Source organism: Bufo bufo, chromosome 5 (assembly GCF_905171765.1).
Source record: "Bufo bufo chromosome 5, aBufBuf1.1, whole genome shotgun sequence".
NCBI lineage: Eukaryota > Metazoa > Chordata > Amphibia > Anura > Bufonidae > Bufo > Bufo bufo.
In genome coordinates this window covers 463,989,601-464,006,146 of record NC_053393.1, presented here as the reverse complement: position 1 = coordinate 464,006,146, position 16,546 = coordinate 463,989,601, and the positions used below count along the sequence as shown (strand labels likewise).

The following is a 16,546-nucleotide window of genomic DNA, read 5'->3' as shown; positions in this document are numbered from 1 at the left end:
GTGGCAGCAAAAGATCCCAGTCCTTCCCATCTTTGGATACGGCTGTCTTGAGCATGGACTTGTGGAAAGGTTTAGCAAAACTTTAAAGACCATCTGTTTGTGGATGGTACACAGACGTGTGTAACTGCTTAACATTTAACAACCGGCAGAGTTCCTTCATGACCCAGGAAAACATGCCCATTAATTATTTGGCTATAAGCTTAGCCGATGTATGGCGCATGGGAATTGCCTCAGGATATCTGGTAGCGCAATCTAAAACCACCAAGGTGACCTTTGGCCGACTTATTTATGCCTACCAGATCCATGGCTATTCTTTCAAACGGTACCTCTATGATTGGCATAAGTACCAATGGACTACGGTAATGGGGCTGGGAGCTGGTTATCTGACACACAGGACTGACAGAACCTCTTAACCTCCTCATATATCCCGGGCCAAAAAAACTATGCAATATTCGCTCTTGGGTCTTTTTCACCCCGAGATGACCTCCCAGTACATGCGTGTGGGTCAAGTCTAGCACCATCTGGCGGTAAGGCTGGGGTACCACCAGCTGCTCTATTATCTCTTGTTGCATCTTGTCCACCCTGTACTGTTCTTGGTTCAAAGCCAGGTGGGGAAACACAGATTCTGCTCCTGGGTGCTGAGTCACGCCATTGATTATAGTTATCCCTTCTCTCGCATGCACCAATGTAGGATCCTGGAACGGGGCTGTCCCGAACATGTCCCAGGTCCAGGATGGATGGGGTCTCTACCGTTTCATCAGCCAACACCTCTAGTGGAAACCTATTGGGATTACACTCTATATCTGTGGGGGTGGCCCCTATGGCTGGTACCCCAGCATCGGGGTCATCGGGTTCAGGGCCCAGACAGTTTTCCTCCCCAAGAGACTGCATACCGTTTTTCCACAGTGTCCAGAAAATGGGTAAGTCTCTTCCTAATATGGCGTCATAAGGGACATGTCGCCCCACACCGACGACATGTTGTACTTCCCTGCCTGACGCGGACAGGGTAACTCTTGTTGTGGGATACTCCCAGAGGTCTCCATGGATGCACACTATGGCTATTTTCTGCTCTCCTGGTATTTCTTCTGAAACCAGTGACTGAGGCAGGAGGGTTAACCGGCTCCCCAAATCCAGCAGTGCCTTGAGCGGGTACCTATCAACAAAGACCTGGCACAAGGGAGGTGTATCAGCAGCCAGCAGAGGGTCAGCAACAAACACAGTTCGGGCATAGAACGAGGACCGGCGAGCGAACCCGCAGTCCATGGGCTCCGAGGTCATAGGGCAGTTAGCTGCAACATGTCCCGGGCCTTGGCAGCGCCAGCACCGAATCACAGTGGCCCCGCGGGTCCCCGGGACTCGCTTCCCCTCCCAGGAGTTTGGGTAGCGTTCCCCCCCATAGAAGGCCGGGCCTTTGTTCCAGGCTCCCTAGGCTGTAGGGGGGGCTGGCGTGTCTCTCTCAACTGAGCAGAGTCCCGCATCAAGTCCTGGGTCGCCATATACCACTTCACCAGGTTAACCAACTGATCAAGGTTGCCTGGGTCTCCTTGGCCTACCCAGCGCTGTGTGGCCCTCAGCAGCGTGCGCACAAAACGGTCCACTACCACCCACTTAATCATTTGTGAGGGGCTCAAGGTCTCCGGCTGGAGCCACTTCTTCAACAGATGCAGCAAGTCATATGCCTGAGACCTGGCGGGCCGGGTCTCTGAAAAAAAACACTGGTACACCCTTTGTGCCCGCACATACGTGTTAACCCCCATCCGAGCCAATACCTCACAGTTAAGTTTAACATAGTCCTGGGCGTCCTCACGACTGAGGTCAAAATAGGCTTTCTGGGCGTCTCCTACCAGGAACGGTGCCACCACCTCAGCCCACTGTTCAGACGGCAGATTTTCCCGCTCTGCCGTCCTTTCAAATACAGCGAGGAATGCCTCCCCGTCGTCCTCGGGACTCATTTTCCTCACCGCTGACCGGACTTCATCTCTGGCAGCAGATGGAAACGAGGTCACCGCAGGTGGGGTTCCTTGCTGGGATGCTCGTAGGGTCTCTTGCATGGCCGCCATCTGTTAAATCAACAGACTGTTTGTCTGTTGTTGCTGGGCGTTCGCTGCTTGCTGTTGTGCATTACACTCGGCTTGTTGGGCATTAGCACGGACCAGCTGCTGTAGTAGTGCCTCCATTTGATCCGCTGTCTTACGGAAAAACTTAGCTGGCTGTATGAAGGACATGCACAATTGTGTTTGCCTCACTGGTCGTCTGCTCGCATCCAACATCACTTGTGGGAAACCGTACTCCCAAGAACAGTGTTTAAAGGCAGGGACACCAAACCGTTCATCAAAATCCCTCTTTATTTAGGCTTTTCATATCAGTACAGCCAATACCTCCAGATCGCAGCCGGGTCCAGCAGTCGTAGCACACTCTGACAGTGTTACCTCTCACTGTCTGCCTTTCCTCCAGACTGAGACACACCTAAGATCCAGTAGCAGGATTAAATAGGATCCCTGAACATGAGCATGCCTCAAGTCCCGGACTGGAACCTGGGGAACAGGTGTCCACCCAACACATTGCCTGTTCCTAGTAAAAGCCCGCCCTGAACTAGCTGAACCAGCTACACTATCTATATGGTGTCCCCCAACTACTTTAGCGGACACCTGGACTAGGGCTTTTACTCCACCAAAGCGGGACACCTTGGTGACACATTCCTGGTATAAGCAAGCTGCTTTAGAATACTTCCTGCAACATTCTTGGTGACACATCTCCCCTCATAAATGACTCCTGCCACCGCCTCACAATATATATATATATACTTATATTATCTTAAATGCTGTCAACAATGACCCCCAATCACGGGTGCCCCCCCCAGCTGATAAATCCTCCTGCAGGCGCATGCCAGTGCGCCTGCAGGGGAAAGATGACGCCCGGATAACTGGACAAATGTGTCCAGTTGCGGGCACATCAAAAGACAGAGGATCAAAGAGATCCTCTGCCTTTTGCTAAATACCTCCGGCAGGGCGGAGATGTTTTGCATAACAAGGACAGGGGAACAAAGGGCTCCCCTGCCCTTGTATGCCACGTACCTCTGGCGCTGTAATTACAGCACCGGAGATATGCGGTCATTTCAAAAGTGATCCCCCGCCTGGAAGCGCCAGGATGCCCGGGTTGGTGCGGTGATGTCATATCACTGCGCCAGCCCAAATATACTTGCCTGCAGGCTCCTGGGAGGGGAAGCAATAACCCCTAGAGACGAGCATCTGGCTGAGTATCATTAAACCCTGCAATATTAACCCTTTCCAACTGCCACCAATACCAACAATATTATCAACCCTTTATTATTAACTCTTTCCCACTACCACCAATCCCTGAACCCTTTCCCACAGCCACCAATCCCTGCAAAATGTACCCCTACATTAACCCTTTCCCACTGCCGTCAATACCCCTACCTTGCCCTGCATTTACCCCTACCTTGAACCCCTGCATTAACCCCTACAATATCCCAAAGCTACCCCAGCATTACCCTATACCAGGGATGGGCAAACTGCAGCTCTCCAGCTGTTGTAAAACTACAACTCCCAGTATACCCAGTCTGCCTAGCCCTACAGCTATCAGCCTACAGCAGGGAATGATGGGATTTGTAGTTTTACAACAGCTGGAGAGCCGCAGTTTGCCCATCACTGCCCTATACCACCAACACCATATCCCTTTAACCCCTGCCATCCTGTTAACCCCTGAATTGCCCTTATTAAATTAACCCCTTTTATCCCATATGGACAGTGTATAGCCAGGTGGGTGGGTGCTGCTATTATGTGTGTGTGTGTAAGTGTATATTTAGATAGATTTTGGAGTGGAATTGTAGATTGTATTGTGTTAGTGTAGTTAGGTGTATTATAGTGCTGTTATATACACACACAGTAGTACACTATGTATATATATTTATATAACCATTGATATAAATATATATAGATATAGCATAAGTAATTGACTGTAGACTTGTAATTGTTTAATAAATATTTTATTGTTCAGGCACAGTTTATAGTCTTTTGTCGCCGCCGTAATTCAACGCACATAGTTCAGGAAAAGGTAGAGCAACAGGTAGAATAAATAATAAATAGGCGGAGCCAACAATAGATGATTTACGCCTATTTATTAATATAAATTATTAATATTAACCCAAAATATTAATAATAGCCTGAACCAATTCCAAGGGCCGAAAATAAAACTAAAAGGGGTATTACCAACCGAAATACTATATTTATGGCATATTTAACATACACTATATATCACAAATGTCTAGATCCACTTCAAATATTCTCATCTAATGGGGAATACATGAATACATTACCAGATGGTTGGGGGCTGCACAGAATGGTGTTGAGGGCTGCATGTGGCCCCAGGTTGTGCACCCGTGTTATATACCAATTAATAATATTACTTAGCGGGCAATTTAGAAATGGATGTTGTGAATATTCAAGGGGAAACTTTACAGAAGACACAGCACTAAACCAGCACTGCAGACCCTGGATTGGTGGGGGTTCCAAAGGTCAGACCCCCCCCCCCCCCCCCATTATTATATTTTGACACATACCATCACTTTATACATTGGAAATAACCCTTTAAGATGTGAAAACAATAGAACTTACCGAGGGACTCCACATCTTTGAGAGGGTTCACTCCAGGAGACAGAATAAAGAATATGGGCGTTGCTGGGCTGGTCTCTTCATAGGATTTGGCTATATCTGGACGTCTTCCCTCCACATATTTTGATCCAAGTTTCTCCTCCACAAAATTTCTGTTAAGAGATAGGTCCAAAAATACATAAAATACAGTAAATGACACATTACTTATAACTGGAAATATATGAATGGACAGATACACTTTTAGCTGGGTGGTTTACACTATCCTGTCAAACCAGAGTGAGTGGAAATTGATGCGTGTAGATGACCAATGTATGTGACTGACATCGGTCTCCTCGGCCAGAGGACTGGTCTGACATGCCTAAAGGGAATTATTATATATTTTTTTTCATGTCAATATCTCTATTTAAAAAGAATAAGCCTGGGTTCACATCAGTTTTTCCCCCCCATCCATTTAATGCATACAAAAACGTATACGTTAAACGGATGCTTCAGACTAATGCCATACAGTGGCATCTGTTCACCATAGAGTTCCATTGTAAAAAAAAAAAAAAAAAAACGCATAATTTTTTTTTTACCGGACTCAGCAGGATAAAAGAACATGGTGTGCTGCATTTTTTAATACTTTTTTTCTAACGTATACATCAAACGGAGGCATAAAACGTGGTGTGAACCCACCTTTACTAAAATCCTGCATTTTCACACTGGCCACTAGGCATAAAATGTGAAGACTTCCTGTCTTTTGAGAGCAGCTACATGGGCCATAGTCACAATGGACAGGAGGGTACTCATTCTATGGGAGTTTTCTGGGCATGCTGTGTGACCTGTGCAGAGGTCAGGAGGGAGTAGATAAGCTGTGATATCACCTATTGTAAATGGTGGATCCTGTGTTATCTATATATAGAGGTGATATCTGCCTCTGTAAGGGTACTTTAACACTTGCGGCAGAGGATTCCGGCAGGCAGTTTCGTCGCATGCAAACTGTTGGCATTTGTCATACGGATCAGGATTAAAATACCAAATCCGTCTCTCTGGTGTCATCTGGAAAAAACGGATCCGGCATTTATTTTTTTCATATTTTTTGCGGTCTGAGCATGCGCAGACCGCAATGCTGGATCCGTCTTGCCGGAACTCTCGGGGCCGAATCTGGCATTAATGCATGTCAATGGGAAAAAAAGCGGGATCCCACATTCCGGCAAGTGTTCCGGAATTTTGGACGGAGATTAAACTGCAACATGCTGCGGTATTATCTCCGTCCTGAAAAGTAAAAAAGACTGAACTGAAGACGTCCTGATGCATCCTGAACTGATTGCTCTCCATTCAGAATGCATTAGGAAAAAAACTGATCAGTTCTTTTTCGGTATTAAGCCCCTAGGACGGAACTCCGTGCCGGAAAAGAAAAACGCTAGTGTGAAAGTACCTTAATTCTGCCTGTGATAATGCGATGGCTACTGAAAAGTTACCTGTACAGAACAGGAAGTCTTGGCATATTTTAGTTCTAGTGGCCAGTGCAAAAACTGCACAATTCAACCATTTTTTCAATATAGATAGCTAAGTGGAAAAGTAAAACAAAAATCCCAAAAATTCTTAAAAAAAAAAAAAATTCTGAATAAACTATTAATTCAATAGGTCATTTTCTGATGACACATTCACTTTAGAAATTGGGCTGCCAATTACTAAGACCGTCTACTATTTAGGACTTTAAAGACAACTGATTTATAGAGAATGGAAACTACAGTATGGACCATATTGTCTTCAGTCTACAATGTGCAGTTCCTCAGTTATTCTTCCTAGAATTTTTTGGAGGAGGTTTTGAGGTACCGGTATATTTTTTCAGCCAAAGCCAGAAGTGGATCCAGCAGGAAGAAGTATAAGTCCTTCCTTTATATTTCCAATTCCTTTCGACTTCTAACTGAAAAACCGACAGGAAAATCTGACTCAAAACCTCCTCCAAAAAACCCCATGTGAACCTGCCCTTACTGTCAGGAGAGCTGACTGACCTCAAGAAAAAGGATGGAAATAGCAAACCTGATTGCGTAGGTCATTCTGTCTGGACGTAGTGCTCTTAATATAACCAATTTTTGTAAAGAGGTTTTGTTTTTCCACTCCTGAGGGAATCTCTCCTTCTCTGGGCATTCTGAATCCACCAACTTTTTCCATTGTTTTGCTGATCCCTCGATATCTCGGTCTAAGCCTCTGAATTCATCCAGCGAGGAAATCATCTAAAACAAACCACAACATTTCTTTCAGTCCGAATACTACATTCTAGATATGGCCTATGATATGATTCTGTTCTATGCATCTCATCTGTCCTGCATTTACATTACATATTCCAGAAGTTTTATGAAATAGCGATCCCCCGGTGAAGAGATTACCTTTATGGCGCTCCATGACTGAACCGACAGGAAGTCAATTGGACTTTGGTAAACTTGATCAACAGGGAAGCGCAGCAAAAGGTCCAGTTCCAAAGAGTCAATTTCCTTTGATTTTAGAAGAATCTTTTGTTGGAAAAAAGAGAGAGGTTATCTACAATAGTATCAATGCACACAACAAAGTCTGAAAGAAATTGTCAGAGCATTGTGCCATAGAGGAATAATCAGCACAATATTAACTCACCAAAAACTGGAAATAAAGCTCATGTTCATTATTTAACAGCATTTTACAGTTTAATAATAATAATAATAATAATAATAATAAAAGAAAAGGTTGAGTATCTGTAAATAAATACCAATACTTGACATGTCTGTTCTAGCACTTTTTTGTGCTGTTCCAATATTTGTACAAGAAGTTATGACTGAATTGCCAGCAGTCTCCAGTAAAGGTTCAGCTGGGTGTTACCAGAAGGGGGTGGTGGTCCCTGCACAGTATGACACTGGATTGTGTTATCCCTCATTCACGCATCAGTGTTCGGTCAGTGATTTCCTTCAGTGATTTGGAACAGGTGCAGATCCTTCCCGTATACCTTATGTCTGTGGAGGCTCCAATCCTGGTTTTGGCTCACAGTCACTGAAGGAAATCACTGACCAAAACCCTGATGTGTGAATGAGGCTTTAGACTGTGCAGGGATACACCCTAAACTGGTAACACCCAGCTGTACTTTTACTGCAGGCTGCTGGAAATTCATTCGTAACTTCTAATACAAATAATAGAGGAATGGCACAACATAGAGTGATAAGAAATGATGTTCCAGAATTGTTATTACATGGGGAATGCAAGTAGTTACTAGAACAGACATGTCAGGGGAGGTGACAGGATATTTTAAAAGGGGTTATCCAGCCTTTGGGACTTTTTCCTGTTGCCCCCTGCCACTCTGTTCCGGCTCCCTGGCCCTGTTCAGCAATCTTCTGGTCCCTAGCCTGTAAACTTTCAGACAGATTGGTGTGATTTGGACCACTGCGACCAATGACCGGATTCAGCGGTGATCAATCCTCCAGCGGCATGTGAACCAGCAGTGACATGCTGTTTGGGGCCAGGCATTTGCTGCAGCAGCACATGTGGCCCCATCTGGCTGGAAGTTTACAGGCCAGGGACCGGAAGATCACTATATAGAGCCAAGAAACTGGGACAGAGAGGCATGGAGCAGGTGAGTATGAGGTTTCCAACAGGTTCAACAACCTGCTGTGCACAGTTAAAAAAGTCTCAAAGGCTGGAAAACTCCTTTAAAGGGGTTGGCCCATCCTGCACTGTGGTGGCATAACAGGATGGGCCAACCCCTCTGGGACCCGCATCTATCTGTAGAACGGGGCCCCCAAAGTGAAGGACAGCGCACCACACTCTCCATTCACTTCTATGGGAGCTCCGAAAAGAGCCGAGTGAGCTCAGGTATTTCCCGTACTCCCATCGAAATAGACAGAGTGCATCAGCAATTTTTGGCACTCCCATAGAAGTGAATGAAGGGACGCAGTGCTTGCGTGGTGCGCTGTCGTTCACTTTGGGGACCCCATTCTAGAGATAGATGCAGGTCCCAGAGGTGGGACTCACACTTATCTGGCATTCGTGGCATATCCTTTGTGATATGCCACCAAAGTGCGAGTTGGGCCAAACCATTGAAATCCACTTTTTTAGAGACTGTATCGCAGCTGAGAGCTGAATTAAAAAAGCTTCCAAGCTATGGAGATAACTTCTATATATAAAAACTATAAAATAGTGTTCGGCAATGGTCATACTCTTGATGTCTTGGTGTTCAAGTGTATTTCTACTAGACCAAAACAAGTGGCGTTACCACCACTAAGCTACACTTCTCAAAATTCATTGCTTTTCAACCTGTGACCTTAGAGACTGGACCAATAACATGGTGGCCCTGATTTGTCTAATGCGTCTCTGACTGACAAATAAACGCTGTGGACACAGATTTGAGTGACTGTAAGATGCTGAGAGAACGAAAATAGGACACTTTGGTTGACCGAGTGACAGATAAATTACCACCATAAGAACTCAAACTGCAGACAGGAAGGATTCATTGCCATCTTCTAGTTTCAACTTGTCACTTGAGGTACACTTCAAAAATGTATATTGTAGTATGCAGCACAATGTATGAAAATGTACCTTATTGTCATGGTCTTACCTGCTTGCTGCTCTCCTTCGTTTGACATGTGCTGGCGGCCATCTTGGGTTCTGGGTTTCTTGTAGCCTTCCACCCTGCGGCTCCTCCTTCCCCTGGGAGGAGCTGGATGCCTAGCTCATATATATAGGAGGTCTGTGGCTTCAGTTCCTTGCTTGGTCCTCCTGTGTTCACATGCTTCTAGACTGCTGCTGCTTCTGGTTCCTGATCCTGGCTTTGTCTGACTACCTTGCTGGTTCCCGATCCTGGCTTCGTCTGACTACCCTGCTGGTTCCTGATCCTGGCTTCGTCTGACTACCCTGCTGGTTCCTGATCCTGGCTTCGTCTGACTACCCTTCTGGTTCCTGACCTCTGGCTTCGCAAAGACTCTGCTCGGTTTCACCATCCGTTTGGACTTTTGCTTTACAGCTTTATTTTCAATAAAGCCTTCTTATTTTCATTTATCTCTTGTTGTACGTCTGGTTCATGGTTCCGTGACATTAGGACCAAGCCATGAATTCTGACGGTACAGGGCCATCCTCGCTACCCACGCTGGTTGCCAGACTTGATCAGCAGGATCACCTGTTGGGTCGGTTCGCTGTGGCGTTGCAAACCCTGCTTGAACGCACGGCTCATTTCGCTCCCGTTGCCGATGGGTCGGTTGTCACTCCTGGGCTCGCTCCTACTGCCGCTCCGGTTGTTGCGCCAGAGTCTACCCCGACACCTGTTGTTGCGCCTGCGGTGTTTCGGGGTATGACCGGTTCTGCCCCTCTTCCACAGCGCTTTGGAGGAGAGCCAACTCAGTGCCGAGGTTTCCTTAACCAGGTGGGCATTTATTTCGAGTTGCTGCCACATGCCTTTCCTACTGAGAGATCAAAGGTGGGCTTCTTGATCTCGCTGCTCTCGGACAAGGCCTTGGCCTGGGCCAGCCCTTTATGGGAGAACAACAATCCGGTGGTTGCCGAGTTTTCCGGTTTTGTTGCTTCTCTTCGGAAGGTATTCGATGTGCCGGCTCGTGCTGCCTCTGCTGCGAAGCTCCTTATGTCCATCAGACAGGGTTCACGATCCGTAGCTGAATACGCCATTGAGTTTCGTACCCTGGCAGCAGAGGTGGGCTGGAATAATGAGGCTCTGGTTGCTGCTTTCTCTCATGGTCTCTCGGATGCCTTGAAGGATGAGGTTGCAGCTAAGGACCTACCAGTTGAGCTCGAGTCTCTTATTTCTTTCCTGATTTTGATTGACACCAGACTCAGGGAGAGACCTTCCTTTAAGGAGAACCTGCGGAGGTCTTCTAACAGATTGGTGCCTACGTTTGCTGTCCCACCCGTGCCTCCCTCTCCTCCCACGCCTCCTGGGGATGACTTGTCTGGGGGTGAACCCATGCAGCTGGGGTTTGCTCGCCTGTCCGAGGGGGAGAGGGCACTCCGGAGACGCGAGGGCCGATGCATGTACTGTGGTCTCGGTGGGCATTTTCGGTTGGCATGTCCGAACCGTCCGGGAAACGCTCGTACCCTGAGATCCTGTCGGGGGCAGATCTTGGGTGGAGTCTCCTCGTCCCCGGTTTCCCGTGTTGACAAACCACTGATCACTGTTGTCCTCTCCTGGGTCGGGGGCTCGGTGACGACCCAGGCGTTGGTGGACTCTGGTGCTGGTGGTTTGTTCATTGATAGTGTGTTCGCTGCCGCCAATTCCATTCCTCTGCAGGCTCGAGGTTCCCCACTGGCTCTTGAGGCGATAGACGGCAGACCCCTTCTGCCGCCACACGTGACTCATGAGACCCTTCCAGTGGGGATAGCCATTGGTGCCGTTCACAGAGAGTCGGTCTGCCTCCAGGTTATTTCGTCTCCACACTACTCGGTGGTCTTGGGGTACCCCTGGCTCCAGAAGCATAATCCGACTTTCGATTGGAGATCGGTCGAGATCCTCTCGTGGTCACCGCAGTGTGGGGCTAGTTGCATCCATGGGTCTGTCAAGTTGCTGTGTACTTCCTCGGACTCTCTGTTGCCTCCTGAATACGAGGAGTACCGGGATGTATTCGATAAGGTGCGCGCGGTTGCCCTACCTCCGCACCGCCCATACGATTGTGCCATAGAGTTACAATCTGGTGCCGTTCCTCCTCGTGGCAAAGTCTATCCACTGTCGGTAGCGGAGAATGAGGCCATGGAGGAGTACGTGAGGGAGGCGCTTTCACGCGGACACATTCGCAAGTCTTCGTCCCCGGCAGGGGCTGGATTTTTCTTTGTGAAAAAGAAGGGCGGTGAGTTGAGGCCTTGCATCGATTACAGGGGTCTCAATCGCATCACGATCAAGAACGCTTACCCGATACCCTTGATTTCCGAGCTGTTCGATCGCCTTAAAGGGGCCACGGTCTTTACCAAACTCGACCTGAGGGCGGCATATAACCTGGTAAGGATCAAGGCGGGCGATGAGTGGAAGACCGCGTTTAACACCAGGACCGGTCATTACGAATCCTTGGTTATGCCCTTTGGGTTGTGCAATGCGCCCGCAGTCTTTCAGGAATTCATCAACGATGTTTTCCGTGACCTGTTGCAGCAGTGTGTGGTAGTCTATTTGGATGACATCTTGGTATATTCTGAATCCATGGAGGCCCACATTCTGGATGTCAGACGAGTGTTGCAACGGTTACGAGAGAACAAGCTGTTCGGTAAGCTTGAGAAATGCGAATTTCACCGATCCCAGGTAACCTTCTTAGGTTACATCATTTCCGCTGAGGGGTTCTCCATGGATCCTGAGAAGGTTTCGGCTGTCTTACAGTGGCCCCAGCCCAGTGGTCTTCGTTCCCTGCAGCGCTTTTTGGGCTTCGCCAATTATTATCGGAAGTTCATCAGGGACTTTTCCATGCTGGCCAAGCCTCTCACGGATCTGACCAGGAAGGGCAGTAATTCCCAGGTCTGGCCGCTCGAGGCCATCCGAGCTTTTGAGGCCCTAAAGTCCGCCTTTGTGTCGGCTCCGATTCTGTCGCATCCCAACCCTGGGTTGCCCTTTGTCCTCGAGGTGGACGCGTCTGAGACGGGAGTAGGCGCCCTTCTGTCTCAGCGTAGAACACCAGAGGGTCCTCTGCTTCCTTGTGGGTTTTACTCCCGGAAACTGTCTTCCGCGGAGTGCAACTATCAGATTGGTGACAGGGAGTTATTGGCCATCGTGCAGGCCCTTAAAGAATGGAGGCGCTTGCTCGAGGGTTCGGTGGTTCCGGTTCTCATCCTGACGGACCACAAGAATCTGACCTACCTTTCTGAGGCCAAGAGATTGACACCACGTCAGGCCAGATGGGCTCTGTTCTTGTCACGTTTTAATTACGTGGTCTCCTACCTACCCGGTTCCAAGAACATCAGGGCGGATGCCTTATCACGGCAGTACTCCGAGCTGTCCAGGGAGGAGTCGATTCCGACTTCGGTCATACCTCCGAATCAGATCCTGGCCGCCATTCGCACCAGCCTGACCTCTCCCCTGGGTGAGCAGATTTTGGCGGCTCAATCTGGTGCTCCCTCTGGGAGACCCAACGGCAGATGTTTTGTGCCTGAGGAGTTGCGCACTCGGTTGTTGCGAACCTACCATAACTCCAAGACCGCGGGGCATCCTGGAAAGAATCAGCTGTCCTGGGCTGTTTCACGTCTGTTCTGGTGGCCTTCCCTACGTTCCGACATCGCCGCATATGTAGCGGCATGCTCCGTTTGTGCCCAGAGTAAGTCCCCTCGGCACCTTCCGTTGGGCCTTCTGCAACCCATAGCCACCGGGGAGCGCCCATGGTCACACCTGGGGATGGATTTCATTGTGGACCTCCCTGCATCCCGAGGCCATACGGTCATTCTCATGATTGTGGATCGGTTTTCCAAAATGTGCCACTGTGTTCCTCTCAAGAAGTTACCCTCTGCACAAGAGTTGGCCACGATTTTTGCCAGGGAGGTCTTCCGGTTGCACGGTTTGCCTAAGGAGATTGTGTCGGATCGGGGGAGTCAGTTTGTGTCCAGGTTCTGGCGCGCCTTTTGCTCCCAGTTGGGGATTCATCTCTCCTTCTCCTCGGCCTACCACCCTCAGTCCAATGGGGCCGCAGAACGATCCAATCAGGCCTTGGAGCAATTCCTTCGTTGCTATGTCTCCGATCACCAAGACAATTGGGTTGACCTCCTGCCTTGGGCTGAGTTTGCCAGGAACACGGCGGTGAACTCTTCCTCTGGGACGTCTCCCTTCATGGCCAATTATGGGTTCCAACCTGCCGTGTTACCGGAGGTATTCTCTCCCCAGGATATTCCGGCTGTGGAGGATCACCTTTCCGTCCTACATGCTTCTTGGGTACAGATCCAGAAGTCCCTTGAGGTCTCTGCGCAGCGCCAGAGACTCCAGGCTGATCGCAGACGAGCGCCTGCTCCTTCCTACCAGGTCGGAGACCGTGTATGGTTGTCCACCCGCAACCTCAACCTTCGAGTGCCCACTCCCAAGCTGGCGCCTCGCTTTGTTGGTCCCTTCCGAGTGCTTCGCAGGGTAAACCCGGTAGCCTATGCCCTTGCGCTTCCTCCTGGCATGCGGATCTCCAACGTGTTTCATGTCTCCCTGTTGAAGCCTCTGGTGTGTAATCGTTTCACTTCCTCGGTTCCTCGGCCTCGTCCGGTCCAAGTGGGCAATCGTGAGGAATATGAGGTGAGCAATATCCTGGACTCACACCTGGTCCGCGGTCGGTTGCAGTTTTTGGTCCATTGGCGTGGTTATGGTCCAGAGGAGCGTTCCTGGGTTCCCTCCGCAGATGTCCATGCTCCTGCCTTGCTCCGAGCCTTCCACGCACGCTTCCCTCAGAAACCGTTTTGTGCTCCGCGGAGGAGGGGCCCTTGAGGGGGAGGTACTGTCATGGTCTTACCTGCTTGCTGCTCTCCTTCGTTTGACATGTGCTGGCGGCCATCTTGGGTTCTGGGTTTCTTGTAGCCTTCCACCCTGCGGCTCCTCCTTCCCCTGGGAGGAGCTGGATGCCTAGCTCATATATATAGGAGGTCTGTGGCTTCAGTTCCTTGCTTGGTCCTCCTGTGTTCACATGCTTCTAGACTGCTGCTGCTTCTGGTTCCTGATCCTGGCTTTGTCTGACTACCTTGCTGGTTCCCGATCCTGGCTTCGTCTGACTACCCTGCTGGTTCCTGATCCTGGCTTCGTCTGACTACCCTGCTGGTTCCTGATCCTGGCTTCGTCTGACTACCCTTCTGGTTCCTGACCTCTGGCTTCGCAAAGACTCTGCTCGGTTTCACCATCCGTTTGGACTTTTGCTTTACAGCTTTATTTTCAATAAAGCCTTCTTATTTTCATTTATCTCTTGTTGTACGTCTGGTTCATGGTTCCGTGACACTTATACACTGAAGTTACTAATTTATGTCCATTGTTATAAGTCGTACTAAAGGGAACCTGTCATCAGGATTGACATATAGAGCTGGGAACTTGACCCAGGTACCTCATGGAGTCATCGGGGAGTTGTTCTGCCCGAGGAGAGTCATGAGTCCTTCTCACGCCCATCTCGTTCTCCAAGACCTCCCCTCTGCCTCTCCCACAAAACCCCTTTGTTTCCTGATGTCAGCACTGGCCGAGCGAAATGTTGCGCTGGCACAGACTTCCATGCCCTGCCGCAATACATAAATGCACAATGAGCAGAATTGTATACAGCTCAGCTTCGAGCGCTCGCTGCGCATGCCTGTATCAGCTGCACTGCATGGAAGTCTTCTATGCCGGCGCTGACGTCAGAAAACAAAGTCCTGCACAGAATTCTGGCTTCAAAAGGTCACATGTTACTTGTGCAAAAATGCTGTAATGTTAATACATTTGACTCCAGATTCATCACTGCGCCCTTTTTTAAAAAGGAGGGAGGTGGCGTAAAAAAAACTGGAGCAGATTTTCTAGAAAAGTGTTTAAAGATGAACCAAATTTAACAAAGTGTGACATTTGATAAATAAAGCCAATGAGGACTCAAGCAAAACTGACTTCAAATATTACCCTCATGATAAATGCCCTCTATATGTAGAACAACTTGCCTGAAATGCAATCTGGGAGAGGAATGTCAGTTTATCCTTTTCAAAGAGTCCCTGGCTTGTGTACAGAAATGCAGAGTAGGTAATGCATTCTGTAAGGTTGGACACCCGCTCTTTCACATCTTCTGATGCTCCTGCTCGTCCAATTGCTTTATGGAAAACTACATTAAATGCCTAGAAAATATAATACGAGGGATGCCTTAGTGCAATAGCAAAATAGTAATAATTTAAGACTTATGACCTCCTACATAAATATTTTCTGTATCGTAACATTAAAATATATATATGGTGGTGCAGTCATTGAAAGTCCTGGAAGATACTGAAAGGCATGGGGCTGAGAAGACATACTCTACTTACTTTTAGCGAGAACTGGTAAATTGGATTTATTTTACTGAGATCACTCATAACAAAGTAAAGCAGTGACGCCCTGGTTGCTGCAGGCCTGTAGTGTTCTCTGGCTTCATTAATTTTTATTTCATTCTCTTTTGCTTCAACCACCTGTCAAATAATAAAGATTCTCGTTAAACCAGAGAGACATGACATTGGTATTTCTGCAAAATGTCTATAAAGAGACTTGGACATCTTGCAAATAAATGTTTCAACTTCTGTGAATTTCAATACAGGTTATCCACAGAGCGACGCTGGAACTCTGGACATTTTATAATTTTATCAAGGTAAAACTTTTTCAGGACATAATGTGAAAATGTCAGTATGTAAACTGGTCAGTTTAAATGACAAAAATACGTGGTCTCAAAAGGCAGGAAATGCTCAACCCCAAATGCAGTTGTGCATTTATGCTCGGGGGAGCAGATACTGCGCTTGTGGTCTGTTGCTGAGGGCAATCCCCAGCAAAAAATGCATACAATGGAGGATGCCCGCAGCAGAAAACAAGTGCCACAGAGACATCCTACACCAGATGGTAAAATGTGTGGATGTAGAATAATACATAGAATAAATAGTTATAAGATTAGGTGCACTACTGTGGTGGATGCAAACAGTAACATCTGACTAACCCTCACACTGATGTTAAAAATGAGACATTAGCCAGTATATCCTTATATTAAGGACACACCTGAGCCCGCACACCACGCCAAGGTTTCTCAAGTCAGCCTTATTTTGCTTGAGAAATATAATTGAATTATGCAAGCTAAAAATGGTAGTCTCCTCCATAAGTGATGCGGATTTGCTTAAAAGCTTGTCCAGGCTTCTGATATTGCGGACCTATACTCAGGACAGGCCATTAATATCTGATTGGTAAAGGTCTGACGTCCCGCACACCCACAGATCAGCTGTTCCTAGCAGCAGGGAACATCTGATCAGTGGGGGTGCTGGGTATCGGACACTTACCTATCAAATAT

The 16,546-nt window shown here is 48.0% G+C and overlaps 1 protein-coding gene across 1 annotated transcript in view; it reads right to left on the bottom strand.

Annotated features, from left to right (window-relative positions):
- DNAH11 (dynein axonemal heavy chain 11) overlaps nt 1–16,546 on the bottom strand; it is a 303,358-nt gene that overhangs the window by 42,974 nt on the left and 243,838 nt on the right. Inside the window, exons 69-73 of the mRNA XM_040433722.1 lie at nt 15,546–15,686; nt 15,192–15,362; nt 7,004–7,126; nt 6,657–6,850; nt 4,635–4,783 (exon numbers count right to left, since the gene is read on the bottom strand). Of these exons, the coding sequence (XP_040289656.1) occupies nt 4,635–4,783; nt 6,657–6,850; nt 7,004–7,126; nt 15,192–15,362; nt 15,546–15,686 (778 nt within the window). The remainder of the gene's footprint in view (nt 1–4,634; nt 4,784–6,656; nt 6,851–7,003; nt 7,127–15,191; nt 15,363–15,545; nt 15,687–16,546) is intronic.